The sequence below is a fragment of the Tamandua tetradactyla genome, chromosome 17 (genome assembly GCF_023851605.1).
Source record: "Tamandua tetradactyla isolate mTamTet1 chromosome 17, mTamTet1.pri, whole genome shotgun sequence".
NCBI lineage: Eukaryota > Metazoa > Chordata > Mammalia > Pilosa > Myrmecophagidae > Tamandua > Tamandua tetradactyla.
In genome coordinates, this window is record NC_135343.1 from 20,831,615 (window position 1) to 20,847,351 (window position 15,737).

A 15,737-nucleotide genomic window follows, 5' to 3' on the forward strand; every position below is an offset into this window, starting at 1 on the left:
ACACACACACACGTATATATAGTTTTACAATTATTATCAAAGACCAGTGCTACAGGATTACAGTTCAACAATTTCAGGTATTTCCTTCTGGCTATTCTAAAACACTAGATACAAAAAGAAAAAAAATCTCTATGATGAGTCTGTAGTCACTGCCATTTGTTACATCCTAATTTCTCAGTTAGACCTCCTCCCTGTCATTTGTTTTTCCTCTCAATCTCCAGGGATTACTAATAAACTTACTAAGAAAACCTTGATGAGACTTAGATAGAGCCTAGAGAACTCCCTAGGATTTCAGGAGTACTGTTGTTTGGGCTTGGCATTCTGTGGTACTTTGCTGTATCTGGCTGAAGCTTGCATAAGAGTAACCTCCAGAATGACTTCTCTACTCTATTTGAAATCTCTTAGCCACTGCAGTTTTATTTTAGTCCATTTATTTTCTCCTTTATTGTTAAGAAGGCATTCTCCATTCCGTGGTGTCAGGGCCAGACTCATCCCTGGGAGTCATGCCCTTTGCTACCAGGGAGGCTTGTACCCCTTGGAGTCATATCCCAGATGAGCGGGGGTGGGGGGGTGGGGGGGGTGGAGGTGGGCAGTGAGTTTATTTGCAGAGTTGGCTTTAAAAAAAAGAAGCCACATCTGAGCAACAAAAGAGGCTCTCTGGGGTGATAGACATAATTATAAGCAGGCCTAGCTTTGCCATTATAGAAGTAAGTTTCATAAGGGTAAACTTCATGATCAGGGGCTTGGCCTATTAAATTGGAAGTCCCTCATGTTTGAGAAACTACCAGGAATTCCCCAAGTGGGGAAGCCTAATTGTTCCTCATTTTTCCCCAGTTCCTCAAGGGGACTTGGAAAATACTTTATTTTCTACCTATACTACTCAGGAATGTATCCAGATATTTCATTAAGCTGTACAGAATAATAAGATCTCATTCCCTGTTCTAGGTTCCATATAATTAGGTTGTGTTTTAGTTGACGAATGCTGCCAGAAATGAAATGGCTTTTATAAAGGAGATTCATTTACTTACAAATTCATTAATTTGGGAAGGTATATGGAGATGTCTGCTGGGCTTCTCTCCAGGCTTCTGGGTTCAAATGGCTTTCCCAAGAGTGTATCCTTTCTACATCTCCAAATGTCTAGGTCTGAGCTGTCTCTGAGCTCTGAACTGCATTGTACTGAGCTGTAATGAATTGTACTGAACTGTCTTCTGACCTCTCTGTTTTTAAGCCTCCAGATAATTAAATTAAACATTACTCACTGTGGAAGGCACTCCTATTAGCCATCCGCAGATGTAATCAGTTATAGATGAATTTCACATGCTGATTAGGTCCTCAGCACTAGAACTGGGCAGCATCACCTGGCCAAGTTGACACCTGAACTTAACTACTACAGGTTGTTTAAATAAACTGACCAGACAAGTTAAATTAGTCAGTGTGCTACAAAAAAATTTAACTTTTGGACCAAATAAACATCTTTTCCTTTGGTCTCACACAGAAGATGAGGTTAGAAAATATAGACAATATCATCCTTTACCCTGCATTCTGACCAGGTTCTTTTATTTCTATATGTGTCACTCTTTAAAAAATTCAAAGCACCATGAAATTCTTTAATGTGATCATCTTTCATCTTTAGGACCCTTTAAATTCTGGAGATGATGTTAGTGAACAGGATGTGCCAGACCTGTTTGACACAGATAATGTAATAGTCTGTCAGTATGAAAAGGTACTGTATTCACCTCTTGTACTTTGGGTTTAATTGCTTTCATAGTAGAAAGGTATGTAAAATCATGGGAAATATGATGGTAAATTTCAATTCACAGATAACTTAATCTTGAAACAGCTATTTAATTCTATAAATTGAGGGTATATTTTGGGTCTAGCACTGTGCTGTGCCTCATGATACAAAAAAATGAAGTCTTTTGTCTTAAGCAGGTGACAGTCTTATTGAAAGAAGATGTTTCTCTATAAAAGAATATATTGGCATACAATAAGAAGGCATGTAAATTGAATGCTAAAATATGTAACTGCTAAATCAAATGGTAAAACTTTGGCCTACAAATCAAACACTATGATAAGTAGGATGTAAGTCGAATAGTAAGATGTGTGACACAGAGAGTAAGTCCTAGAAGTGGCCAGAAAATGCAAGAAATCATTTGTAGTTGGAGTTCTTCACAAATCATTCATGGGCGATGTGGAGCTTTGAAATGGGCCTTGAATGATTTTTATGATATAGATAAGTGTGAAGAGGAAACATTCAGAGTAGAATAGCCTGATAAAAAGGCAGAGAACTGAATGAATGTAGTCTGTGCAAGGGACAGTGAAAAGACAGCTCTGCCTTGAATGAAGTGTTTTCTTTTGGGATGTATTAGGAAATGAAGCTTTGTGGGATGGGGTGGGTGGTGGTAGTAGGGGAAGTAGTTTGTAGTTTCCTTGTGGAAGAAATCCAAAGTTGGTCTGATGGACATTACCCTTCTGAGCAGGTTATTGAGCAAATTGTAATTGGGTTTAAAAACTGACAGTGTTTAGAAGAGGCAGATGGTAAGTAAACTACAGATATGAAATAACAAGAGTCCAGACTAAGGATGGCAGTGTAGAACAAGGAAGAGGCAAAGATTATGACAGAAGAATCAGTGAGACTTAGTGATTAGTTGGATATTAGAGAATAATGGGCAAGGGAGAGTTGAAAGTGTTTGTCAGGTTTTGAGTTAGTAGCATTTTAACTTTAACAATTAAAAAGCAATACTACTACTTTTGTGTAAAAAGAAAATGAAAAACTGCTGCTATGATTATGTACTAGAAGATGGATTGGTCAGCTTTTGTCCTTGTTCATGCATATTTGCATCTTTGTTTTTTTTTAAATATTCTCAGGGGAAACCAAGGATAATGCTTTGAATTGTGTAACAATTCTAGAGAATCTAAATCATAGAATTTTCTCTACAAAATGAAATCAGTGTCTCACCTATTACATATTATACAGGTAGAAGAGACAATTAGATAGTGGGAAATATGAACATAAGAAAGAATAGACAATAGAAAGTGTTAGTTCTCAGTTTGAAACTTATTTTAATTTTTTATTGACAGAAAACATTATAGGGCACTGTTCTAGTTTGCTAGCTGCTGGAATGCAATATACCAGAAATGGAATAGCTTTTAAAAAGGGGAATTTAATAAGTTGCTAGTTTACAGTTCTGAGGCCGAGAAAATGTCCCAATTAAAGCAAGTCTATAGAAACATCCAATCAAAGGCATCCAGGGAAAGATACCTTGGTTCAAGAAGGCCAATGAATTTCAGGGTTTCTCTCTCAAATCAGAAGGCACATGGCGAACACAGTCACAGTTTCTCTCTCGGCTGGAAGGGCACATGGCAAGCAAGGCGTCATCTGCTGGCTTTCTCTACTGTCTTCCCTTCACGAGGCTCCCTGGGAGGCATTTTTCTTCTTCATTTCCAAAGGTCACTGACTGGTGGACTCTGCTTCTCGTGGCTATGCCTTTCTCCTCTGCTTTCTCTGAATCTCTCACCCTCCAAAATATTTCCTTTTTATATATCCTCTTCAGAAAATAATCAAGACCCACCCAAATGGGTGGAGACAGCCTCAGCCTTATCCAGTTTAACAACCACTCGATTAAATCACATGTCCAGGGAGATGATCTTATTACAGTTTCAAACATACAATACTGAATAGGGATTAGAAGAAATGGCTGCCTTTACAAAATGGGATTAGGATTAAAACATGGCTTTTCCAGGGTACATAGATATTTCAGACCAGCACAGGCACTAAATTTTATATGAATTTCATACAGACACAAATAATTTGCTAGACCTTTATGGATATGGTCTCTTTTATTGTGCTGCATTGTGGCAGATAGTTCATAATTATATAGTACTTTGTATTTTTCAAAATGTTTTCTGATATATCATCTTTTTTGTTTTTTTAATTTCTTTTTTGGGTGCATGATACGGGAATCAAACCTGGGTGTTCCACATGAAAGGTGAGCATTCTACCAGTGAACCACCCGTGCACCCCTGATACATCATCTTTTGCTTCTTGCAACAACCTTGTGGATATAGATAGCAGTGATATTATATGTATAGTGATTACAGATCTAGTTGTCTGAGAGTATTCTAATTAGAGGATATTTTAATAATAATATTAAATTAATGGAAACCAGGACAATGGAGAATGATTAAAATGTTTTTTTTTCAGTGTTCTAACATTATTTTATTATAGTTAGGTAGTGTTATCCATGTCTGAATTTTTATGAGTCCCATTGCACAATCTGTATCCCTTCAGTTCCAATTACCCAATCTCTACCCTATTTCTATCTCCTGATGACCTCTGTTCTTAACTGAAATTCTCCAAGTTCATTCATTAATGTTATTTCATATCAGTGAGACCATACAGTATTTGTCCTTTTATTTCTGGCTAATCTCACTCAGCATAATGTCCTTAAGGTCTCTCCATGTTGTTATATACTTCATAACTCTATTCTGTCTTACAGCTGCATAATATTCCATCATATGCATATACCACAGCTTGTTTAGCCACTCGTCTGTCGACATTTGGGCTGTTTCCATCTCTTGGCAATTGTAAATAATGCTGCTATAAACATTGGTGTGCACATGTCCGTTTGTGTCTTTGCCCTCACATCCTCTGAGGAGATAACTCAGAGTAGCAATGGTATTGCCAGGTCATATGGCAGTTCTGTACTTAGCTTCCTGAGAAACCGCCAAACTGCCTTTTACAGCGGTTGTACCATTTGACATTCCCACCAACAGTGGATAAGTATGCCTCTTTCTCCACATCTTTGCAGCACTTGCCATTTTCTGTTTTATTGATAATGGCCATTCTGATGGGTGTGAGATGATATCTCATTATGGTTTTGATTTGCATTTCCCTAATAGCCAGGGAAGTTGAGCATATTTTCATGTGCCTTTTAGCCATCTGTATTTCCTCTTCTGAGAAGTATCTGTTCAAGTCTTTAGCCCATTTTGTAATTGGGTTGTCTGTCTTTTTGTTGTTAAGTTGAACAATCTCTTTGTATATTTTGGATACTAGACCTTTATCTGATATATCGTTTCCAAATGTTGTCTCCCAGTGTATAGGCTGTCTTTTTACTTTCTTGACGAAATTCTTTAATGCACAAAAGTGTTTCATTTTGAGGAGTTCCCATTTCTTTCTTTCTTTCTTTCTTCAATGCTTGTGCTTTGGGTGTAAGGTCTAGGAAACCGCCTCCTATTATAAGATTTATAAGATATTTACCTACATTTTCTTCTAACAGTTTAATGGTCTTAGATCTTATGTTTAGGTCTTTGATCCATTTTGAGTTAATTTTTGTATAGGGTTTCATTCTTTTTTTTTTTTTTTTTATAGCTCAGATGCAGCTTCATTCAGTATTTTAACATGATTACTTTACAATTAGGTATTATTGTGCTGTCCATTTTTGAGTTTTTGTATCTAGTCCTGTTGCACAGTCTGTATCCCTTCAGCTTCAATTACCCATTGTCTTACCCTGTTTCTAACTCCTGCTGAACTCTGTTACCAATGACATATTTCAAGTTTATTCTCGAATGTCCGTTCACATCAGTGGGACCATACAGTATTTGTCCTTTAGTTTTTGGCTGGATTCACTCAGCATAATATTCTCTAGGTCCATCCATGTTATTACATGGTTCATAAGTTTATCTTGTCTTAAAGCTGCATAATATTCCATCATATGTATATACCACAGTTTGTTTAGCCACTCTTCTGTTGATGGAGATTTTGGCTGTTTCCATCTCTTTGCAATTGTAAATAATGCTGCTATAAACATTGGTGTGCAAATGTCCGTTTGTGTCTTTGCCCTTAAGTCCTTTGAGTAGATACCCAGCAATGGTATTGCTGGGTCGTATGGCAATTCTATATTCAGCTTTTTGAGGAACTGCCCAACTGCCTTCCACAGTGGTTGCACCCTTTGACATTCCCACCAACAGTGGATAAGTGTGCCTCTTTCTCCGCATCCTCTCCAGCACTTGTCATTTTCTGTTTTGTTGATAATGGCCATTCTGGTGGGTGTGAGATGATATCTCATTGTGGTTTTGATTTGCATTTCTCTAATGGCCAGGGACATTGAGCATCTCTTCATGTGCCTCTTGGCCATCCGTATTTCTTCTTCTGGTAGGTGTCTGTTCAAGTCTTTTTCCCATTTTGTAATTGGGTTGGCTGTCTTTTTGTTGTTGAGTTGAACAATCTCTTTATAAATTCTGGATACTAGACCTTTATCTGATATGTCGTTTCCAAATATTGTCTCCCATTGTGAAGGCTGTCTTTCTACTTTCTTGATGAAGTTCTTTGATGCACAAAAGTGTTTAATTTTGAGGAGTTCCCATTTATTTATTTCCTTCTTCAGTGTTCTTGCTTTAGGTTTAAGGTCCATAAAACCACCTCCAGTTGTAAGATCCATAAGATATCTCCCAACATTTTCCTCTAACTGTTTTATGGTCTTAGACCTAATGTTTAGATCTTTGATCCATTTTGAGTTAACTTTTGTATAGGGTGTGAGAGATGGGTCTTCTTTCATTCTTTTGCATATGGATATCCAGTTCTCTAGGCACCATTTATTGAAGAGACTGTTCTGTCCCAAGTAAGTTGGCTTGACTGCCTTATCAAAGATCAATTGGCCATAGATGAGAGGGTCTATATCTGAACACTCTATTTGATTCTGTTGGTTAGTATATCTATCTTTATGCCAGTACCATGCTGTTTTGACCACTGTAGCTTCATAATATGCCTTAAAGTCAGGTACTGTGAGACCTCCGACCTCATTTTTCTTTCTCAGGATACTTTTAGCTATTCGGAACACCCTACCCTTCCAGATAAATTTGGTTATTGGTTTTTTTATTTCTGAAAAGTAGGTTTTTGGGATTTTAATTGGTATTGCATTGAATCTGTAAGTCAATTTAAGTAGAACTGACATCTTAACTATATTTAATTTTCCAATCCATGAACTCGGTATGTCCTTCCATTTATTTAGGTCTTCTCTGATTTCTTTTAACAATTTCCTGTAGTTTTCTTTGTATAGGTCTTTTTTTATCCTTACTTTAATTTATTCCTAATTATTTTATTCTTTTGGTTGCAATTGTAAATGGAATTTTTTTCTTGATTCCCCCCTCAGATTGTTCATTACTAGTGTATAGAAATATTACAGATTTTTGAGTGTTGATCTTGTAACCTGCCACTTTGTTATACTCATTTATTAGCTCTAGTAGGTTTTCTGTAGATTTTTCAGGGTTTTCAACATACAGTATCATATCATCTGCAGACAGTGAGGGTTTTAGTTCTTCCTTTCCAATTTGATGCCTTGAATTTCTTTTTCTTGTCTAATTGCTCTGGATAGAACTTCCAACACAATGTTGAATAACAGTGGTGATAGTGGACATCCTTGTCTTGTTCCTGATCTTAGGGGAAAAGTTTTCAGTTTTTCCCCATTGAGGATGATATTAGTTGTGGGTTTTTCATATGTTCCCTTTATCATTTTGAGGAAGTTCCCTTCTATTCCTATCCTTTGAAGTGTTTTCAACAGGAAAGAATGTTGAATTTTGTCAAATACCTTTTCTGCATCAATCAAGATGATCATGTGATTTTTCTGCTTTGATTTGTTGATATGGTGTATTACATTAATTGATTTTGTTATGTTGAACCATCCTTGCATACCTGGGATGAATCCTACTTGGTCATGGTGTATAATTCTTTTAACATGCTGCTAGATTCAATTTGCAAGAATTTTGTTGAGGATTTTTGCATCTATATTCATAAAAGAGTTTGGTCTGTAGTTTTCTTTTTTTTGTAATATCTTTGTCTGGCTTTGGTATGAGGGTGATGTTGGCTTCACAGAATGAGATAGGTAGCTTTCCCTCCTCTTCAATTTTTTTGAAGAGTTTGAGCAGGTTTGGTACTAATCCTTTCTTGACTGTTTGGGAGAATTCACACGTGAAGCCATCTGGTCCTGGACTTTTCTTTTTGGGGAGCTTGTCAATGACTGATTCAGTTTCTTATGATTGGTTTTTTGAGGTTGTCTCTTTCTTCTTGAGTCAATGTTGTTTGTTCTTGCCTTTCTTGGAAGTTGTCTATTTCATCTACACTGTCGAGTTTATATGTCATATCTAATGTTTCTTCTTTTTACCTTTACTGATAGTCTTCATTCTACTGTCTTTTCCACTCCTCTCTCTCCTGTCTTTTCATATCTGTCTCTAGTGCTCCCTTGAGTATTTCTTGCAGAGCTGGTCTCCTGGTCACCAATTCTCTCAGTGATTTTTCGTGTGAATGTTATAATTTCTGCCTCATTTTTGATGGAAAGTTTTGCTGGATATAGAATTCTTGGTTGGCAATTTTTCTCTTTTAGTAATTTAAATATATCATCCCACTGTCTTCTCACTGCCATGGTTTCTGCTGAGAAATCTATGCATAGTCTTCTTGGGCTTCCCTTATATGTGATGGATTGCTTTTCTCTTGCTGCTTTCAAGATTCTCTCTTTCTCTTTGACATCTGACATTCTGATTAGTAAGTGTCTTAGAGTATGTCTGTTTGGATTAATTCTGTTTGGGGTATGCTGTACTTCTTGAATCTGTAATTTTAAGTCTTTCATAAGAGTTGGGAAATTTTTAGTGATAATTTCTTCCATTAGTTTTTCTCCTCCCTTTCCCTTCTCTTCTCCTTCTGGGACACCCACAACATTATACTTGTGCACTTCATGTTGTCATTCAGTTCCCTGAGTCTCTGCTCATATTTTTCCATTCTTTTCCCTATATTTTCTTTTGCTTGTTGGATTTCAAATGTTCTGTCCTCCAGTTCACTAATCCTACTTCTGCCTCTTGAAATCTGACATTGTAGGTTTCCATTGTTTTTTCATCTTTTCTGCTGTGCCTTTCATTCCCTTAAGTTCTCTGATTTGTTTTTTCAGACTTTTGATTTCTTCTTTTTGTCCATTTCTTGCCTTCTTTATATCCTGCCTCAATTCATTGATTTGATTTTTGGTGAGGTTTTCCATATCTGTTCGAACATTCTGAATTAATTGTTTCAACTCCTGTATCTCAAAGGTTTGTTCCTTTGACTGGACCATATCTTCAATTTTCCTAGTATGATTAGTTATATTTTGCTGGTGTCTAGGCATTTAATTACCTTAATTAGTTTATTCTGGAGATTGTTTTCAGTTTTATTACCTAGGATTTTCTTGCTCAATGACTTTGTTGCCTCTGTTCTTTGACATTCAGTTCAGCTCATTCTGGACCTTTAGCTTAGGTTTTGTTTAACAGATCAGAATTTTTCAGTTCTTGTTTTGTTTCTTGCCCTGCCTGTATGGTGCCCTTTCCCCCCCTTAGAAGGGTTTACTTAGGTATTATAGACTCCAGCCAGATTTTCCCAGACCAAACTGGCCTCCTGTCAGGAGGAAAGAGTCACCTGTGCCAGTTTTCCCTGAGGGTGAGACCCATCAGATGGAAAGGTTTTCCTATGAAGCCTTTGGGCTCTCCATTTTTCCTATCCTGCCCAGTACATGGATCTTGTCTGCCTGCAGGTCCCACCAGAAACACAGCCACCAAAACGGAAGAGAAAAATCCTTTTCAGAGCAAGACCCCAATTCCTTGGGTTTGTCGATCAAGAGCTTAAGTTGGTACGTTGCTCTGTGTATCTCCAGGTCCTATTTGCCCCCTCTTTTCCTTCATGGCTCAGACCTTTACAAATCCAAAAAAGAAAAAAAAAAAAAAAAAAACTCTTTTTTTTTTTTTTCCTTTTTCTGTCAGCCCTGCCCCCTCTGCACTGGGCAAAAACCAGCGACTTCCGCTTTGACTTGAGGTTCAGCTGAGCTGGGGGCGTATTTTTAGTAGTCAGAATTTGTTAATTAATTCCACAATTGGAGCTTGGTTGTACTCAGCCCCTGCTGCTGGTAAACTCTTTCCCTTCTTAGAAGCAGCCTGTAGGGGAGGGGCACCGGCTGCCGTGGTTTGCAGAACTCATGGTTCTGGGTGGGCTTGCAGCTGGTGCAGACTGGGTACGCTATGTGTCTGGTCACTGTTGTGACCCCAGTAGTTGTTCTGTGCTTACTGTTCCTGGCTACTTATTAGCTGCTCTGGAGGACGAACTAAATCTCACAACTCGCTAAGCCACCATTTTGGCCCTATTCTCTGATTAAAATGTTTTAAAGAGGAATGATGAAGTAAGATAAAGAGAATATATCTGAAAGGTCAAAAAGGGCAGTGAATTTTTATAAAAAAAAAGCTTTCTGATTCTAGCTATGTGTTGACTTGTTTTAAGTAGTATTGAAACCGAACTCAAGTAAATTGAGATATTTTTGAATAGTCTTTTAGAGCTTTATATTTTAGTAGCATCAGTCCCCCTGGGAGATATTAGAAATGCAGAATTTTGAGTCCCACTCCAATTTAACAAGGCAACCAGGTGATTTGTAGGCACATTAAAGTTTAAGAAGCACTTTTTAAAAATTTCATATGGCTTTTATTAATCAATATTAATTGCTTAATATTAAAATATTAACATGTAATGGAAAAGGGCCAGTGAAGGCCACTGATATACATCCTGGGTAAGAATTAGTTAAAAGGTGTGGAATGTTATTCAAGAGGCCTAGAAAATGCCTAAGATTAACAAAGGATTAATAATGATATGATAGGGATGATTAATGGTAAAACGTTTTACTATTGATGGGAGTGTTCTGTGCTGTAGAACACTTTACAGTGGGATGTGAAAACGTTTTGAATATGCTGTATCTTCATTTAACAGTTTATCAAACATTTGTTTTATTGTTGGCTTTGTACCTTAGATGGCAGTGCAATGATTAATTGGTAAGTGTGTGTAGCGCAGACATTTTTAATGTGTATTTTTGTTTTTTGAATAGTTCAGTCACATTGTTAAAAAAAATCAAACATTGTAAAAAGGCATACAGTGAAAAGGCTGGTTCCCACCCCTTCACTGTATGCACATTCCTATTAGTATCTCCCTGGTTCTGCCTGAGTGCAACTAAGTAATCAGTTGTAATTGTTTCTTAATATATTTACTGTTTCTTTTTTTAAGTATAAGACCAAAAGGTAGCACAGACAACACTATATTCTGTATCTTGCCTTTTTAACTCTTGTATCTTGGAGATCTTTTCATATAAGGACGTTATCCTTGTGATAATATTTTTACAGCTGTGTAATATCCCATTGTAGGATGTATTAAAATTTATTTTAACAGTTCCTTTTGGTAGCTGTTTGGGTTATCAAAAGACTGAAAAATACAGTCTTTTGCTATTGAATTACTGTGTCCGTAAGAAATTTTGTATATTTTAAGGTACATCTGTTAAACCCTCAGAGGTCGGATTGATAGGTCAAAGGGGAAATGTATTTGGTTAGAAATTGTCAAAATGCTCTCCAAGCTGGGACTCAACATCAAGGGATTAAGAAAACCTACTCACCTGAAAGGGGGAAGAGAAAAATGAGACAAAATAAAGTGTCAGTGGCTGAGATATTTCAGAGTCGAGAGGTTATCCTGGAAGTTATTCTTATGCATTATATAGATATCCCTTTTCAGTTTATGGTATATTTGAGTGGCTAAAGGGAAGTACCTGAAACTGTAGAGCTGTTTGTTCTCCAGTAGTCTTGTTTCTTGAAGATGATTGTATGAAGATAGAACATTTACAGTGTGACTGTGTGATTATGAAAACCTTGTGTCTGATGTTCCCTTTTTCTAGGGTATGGGCAGATGAATAAAAAATATGAATTAAAAAAATAGGGGTTAAACAAAGGTTAAACTATATTGGGTAGATGGAAATACTAGTGGTCAATGAGAAGGAGGAGTAAGGGGGTATGGTATGTTATGAGTGGTTTTTTTTCCTTTATTTTTCTGGAGTGATGCAAATGTTCTAAAAAAAATGATCATGGTGATGAATATACTACTATATGATGATATTGTGAGCCATTGATTGTGTACCATGTATGGAATGTTTGTATGTTAGGAATGTTTGTGTTTGTATGTTGTTTTGTCAATAAAAATATTTTTTAAAAAAAAAGCTGTCCAAGAGGGTTGTTCCATTATATACTACTATTAGCAACATTTGATAGTCCCTCTTTTCCTATAGCCTTGCTAATGCTATCAGATAAAACATTTGGTTTCTTCTATTATATTTAAGTCTTGATCCATTTGGCATTAATCTTGGTATATAATGTGACATATAGGTTACAGATTTATTTCCTAGGTGGCTACCTAGTTGTCCTAATATCATTTATTGAAAACTCTTATCTCGTCTCTACTTACAAGAGATGATTTCTTTATCTTTTACCGATTGGTTTTTTTTTTTGCACTGGCAGGCACTGGAAACTACCAAATTTTTAAATACATTTGCGTATTTACTTTCTGTTTTGTTCCATTGGTTTGTCTGTCCTTGGGCCTGTAGTACACAGAATTACTTTGAGGTTTTAACATGTGGTAGGGATAGTACATCTTCATTGGATATTCTTGTTTATTTTACATATGAACTTCAGATTAAGCTTGTCTGGTTCAAACAAAGCCCTACTAGAATTTTTATTTGGGTCATGTTTATAGAATTTAATATTTTGATGATGTTGGGGAGGGTAGTTGCAATTTTAGTTGGATTGTCCAAGGGAGACCTTATGGAGAACATGATAGAGTAAAGATCAGAAGGAGATAAGGAAATTAACTATGAAGATATTTGGGGGAAAGTATTTCAGGCAAAGGGAATAGCAAATACAGAAGCCCTAAGGTAGGAGAATGCCTTTGTGTTCAAAGAACAGTGAGGAGGCCACTACAGTAAGTGAGGTGAAGTGAGAATTTTATAGTTCACTGGAAGGGCTTCGTTTTTGGATGGAAAGTCTTTGGAGAGTTTTGAGCAGAGAAATTATATCTGACCTATGTTTTTTTTTAATGTAACTTTATTGAGATACCATATAATCATCTAAAGTATACACTCAGAGGTTCACAATATCATCATATAGTTGTGCATCCATCATCACGATTTTTTCTTTTTTTTTTTTTGCATGGGCAGGGACCAGGAATCAAACCTGGGTCTCTGGCATGGCAGGTGAGAACTCTTCCTGCTGAGCCACTGTGGTCCACCCTCTTCATGTGCTTTTGAACCATTTATATTTGCTCTTCAGAAAAATGCCTGTCCATACCTTTAGCCTGTTGTATAATTGGGTTGGTTGTTCTTTTGTTGTTGAGTTGTATGATTTCTTTGTGTATATAGAATATCAAACCTTTGTCCAATATGTGATTTCCAAATATTTTCTCCCATTGAGTTGGCTGCTTTTTCACCTTTTTGACAAAGTCTTTTGAGGTACAGAAGCATTTGATTTTGAAGAATTCCCATTTGTCTATTTTTTCTTTTGTTGCTTGTGTTTTGGGTGTAAAGTTTAGGAAGCTACCTCTTATTACTAGGTCTTGAAAAAGCTTTGTGGTGTTCTTATATTTAGGTGTTTGATCCACTTTGAGTTAATTTTTATATAGCATGTAAGGTAGGGGTCCTCTTTCATTCTTTTGACTGTTTATATCCAGGTCTTCCAATCCATGCCCATTTATTGAAAAGACTATTTTGTCCCAGTTCAGAGGATTTGGGGTTGTCAAAAATCAGTTTAGTGGTCTATTTCTGCACTCTCTATTCGATTCCAGTAGTCAGTGCTTCTATCTTTGTGCCAAAACCATGCTGTTCCAGCTGCTGTGGCTTTATAATAGGTTTTAAAGTCAGGGAGTGTTAATTTTCCCACCTTGTTCTTCTTTTTTAGGATGCTTTTTAACTATTTGGGGTCTCTTTCACTTCTAGATGAATTTGGTAGCTAGCTTTTCCAAATCTTCAAAGTAAGTTGTTAGAAGTTTGATTGGTACTGTGTGGAATCTGTAGATCAATTTGGGTAGAATTGACATCTTATCTATATTTAGCCTTCCTGTCCATGAGCAGGGAATGTCTTTCCACCTGATTTAGATATTTGATTTCTTTTAGGAATGTTATTTAGGTTTGTGTACAAGTCCTTTACATCCCTAGTAAGTTCATTCCTAAGTACTTGATTCTTTTAGTTGCTATTTTGAATGGGTTTTTTTCCTTAACTGACTCTTCAGTTAGGTCATTGGTTGCATATAGAAAAATTACTGATTTTTGCACATTAATTTTATATCCTGCCACCTTGCTGAATTTGTTTTTTAGTTCGAGTAACATTGTTGTACATTTCTCAGGATTTTCCCATTATGGTATCATGCCATCTGCAAATAATGAGAATTTTACTTCTTCCTTTCCAATTTGGATGCCTTTTATTTCTTTGTCCTGCCTGATTACTCTAGCTAGAACTTCTGGCACAGTGTTGAATAATAATGGTGACAGTGGGAATCCTTGTCTTGTTCCTGATCTTAAGGGGAAAGCTTTCAGTCTTTCTCCACTGAGAACAATGTTGGCTATTGGTTTTTCATATATTCCCTTTATTAAAATGAGGTAGTTACCTTTGATTCCTATCTTTTTTGGAGTGTTTTTATCAGAAAATGATGTTGAGTTTTGGTGAATGCTTTTTCAGTATCAATCAAGATGATCATGTGATTTTTTTCCCTTTCAATTTGTTAATGCGCTGTATTATATTAAATGATTTTTTTCTTGTGTTGAACCATCCTTGCATTCCTGGTATAAGCCCTACTTGGTCGTGGCATATAATTCTTTTAATGTGTTGTTGGATTCAATTTGTTAATATTTTGTTGAGAATTTTTGCACCTGTGTTCATTAGGGAGAACATAGGGACATTAGGTACATAGAACATTAGGAAGTCTTCCTTTCTTATAGCATCTTTACCTGGTTTTGGTATTAAAATATTAGCTTCAAAAACAATAAAAATAATAAAAAATACAAGAATAAAGAAAAGTAAAAGAAATAATAAGAAAAAAATGGTAATTAGCTTCATAAAATGTGTTAGGTAGACTTCCTTTTTCCTCAATTTTTTGGAAAAGTTTGAGCAGGATTGGTGTTAGTTCTTTCTGGAATGTTTGATAAAATTCCCCTGTGCAGCCCATCTGGCCCTGGACTTTTCTTTGTAGGAGGATTTTTGATGACTAATTGAATCTCTTTACTTGTGATTGGTTTGTTGAGATCTTCTGTTTCTTCCTGAGTCAGCGTAGCTTATTTGTGTGTTTCCAGGAATTTGTCCATTTCATTTAAGTTGGCTAGTTTGTTGGCATATAGTTGTTCAGAGTATCCTCATATGATTTCTTTTATTTCTTCAGGACTTGTGATAATGCATCCCTTCACATTTCTGATTTTGTTTATTTGCATCCTCTCTCTTTTTTTCTCTGTCAGCCTTGCTAGTGGCCCATCAATTTTATTGATTTTCTCAAAGAACCAACTTTTGATTTTATCGATTCTTCCTATTGTTGTTTTGTTCTCCCATTCATTTAACTCTGCTTTAATTTTAATTTTTCTTCTTCTGTTTGCTTTGTGGTTAGTTTGCTGTTCTTTCTCAAGTTCCTCCAGGTGAGCAGTTAAGTCCTCGATTTTTGCTCTTTCTTCTTTTATAATATAGGCATTTAGGGCATTAAATTTCCCTCTCAGCACAGTCTTTGTTGCCTCTCATAAGTTCTGATAAGTTGCATTCTTATTTTCATTCATCTCCAGATAGTTACTGATTTCTCTAGCAATTTCTTCTTTGACCCACTGGTTGTTTAAGATTGTGTTAATCTCCATATATTTGTGAATATTCTCATTCTTAGGTTTTTATTGAGATCCCAG

At 36.2% G+C, this 15,737-nt stretch overlaps 1 protein-coding gene across 2 annotated transcripts in view; it reads left to right on the top strand.

The window, feature by feature from the left end:
• GTF2A1L (general transcription factor IIA subunit 1 like) overlaps window positions 1-15,737 on the top strand; it is a 56,667-nt gene that overhangs the window by 31,814 nt on the left and 9,116 nt on the right. The window contains exon 8 of one of the 2 annotated variants that reach the window (XM_077134176.1): window positions 1,634-1,723. The exons of the other annotated variant lie outside the window; for it this stretch is intronic. Within the exon in view, the coding sequence (XP_076990291.1) occupies window positions 1,634-1,723 (90 nt within the window). The remainder of the gene's footprint in view (window positions 1-1,633; window positions 1,724-15,737) is intronic. 2 annotated transcript variants of the gene reach the window in all.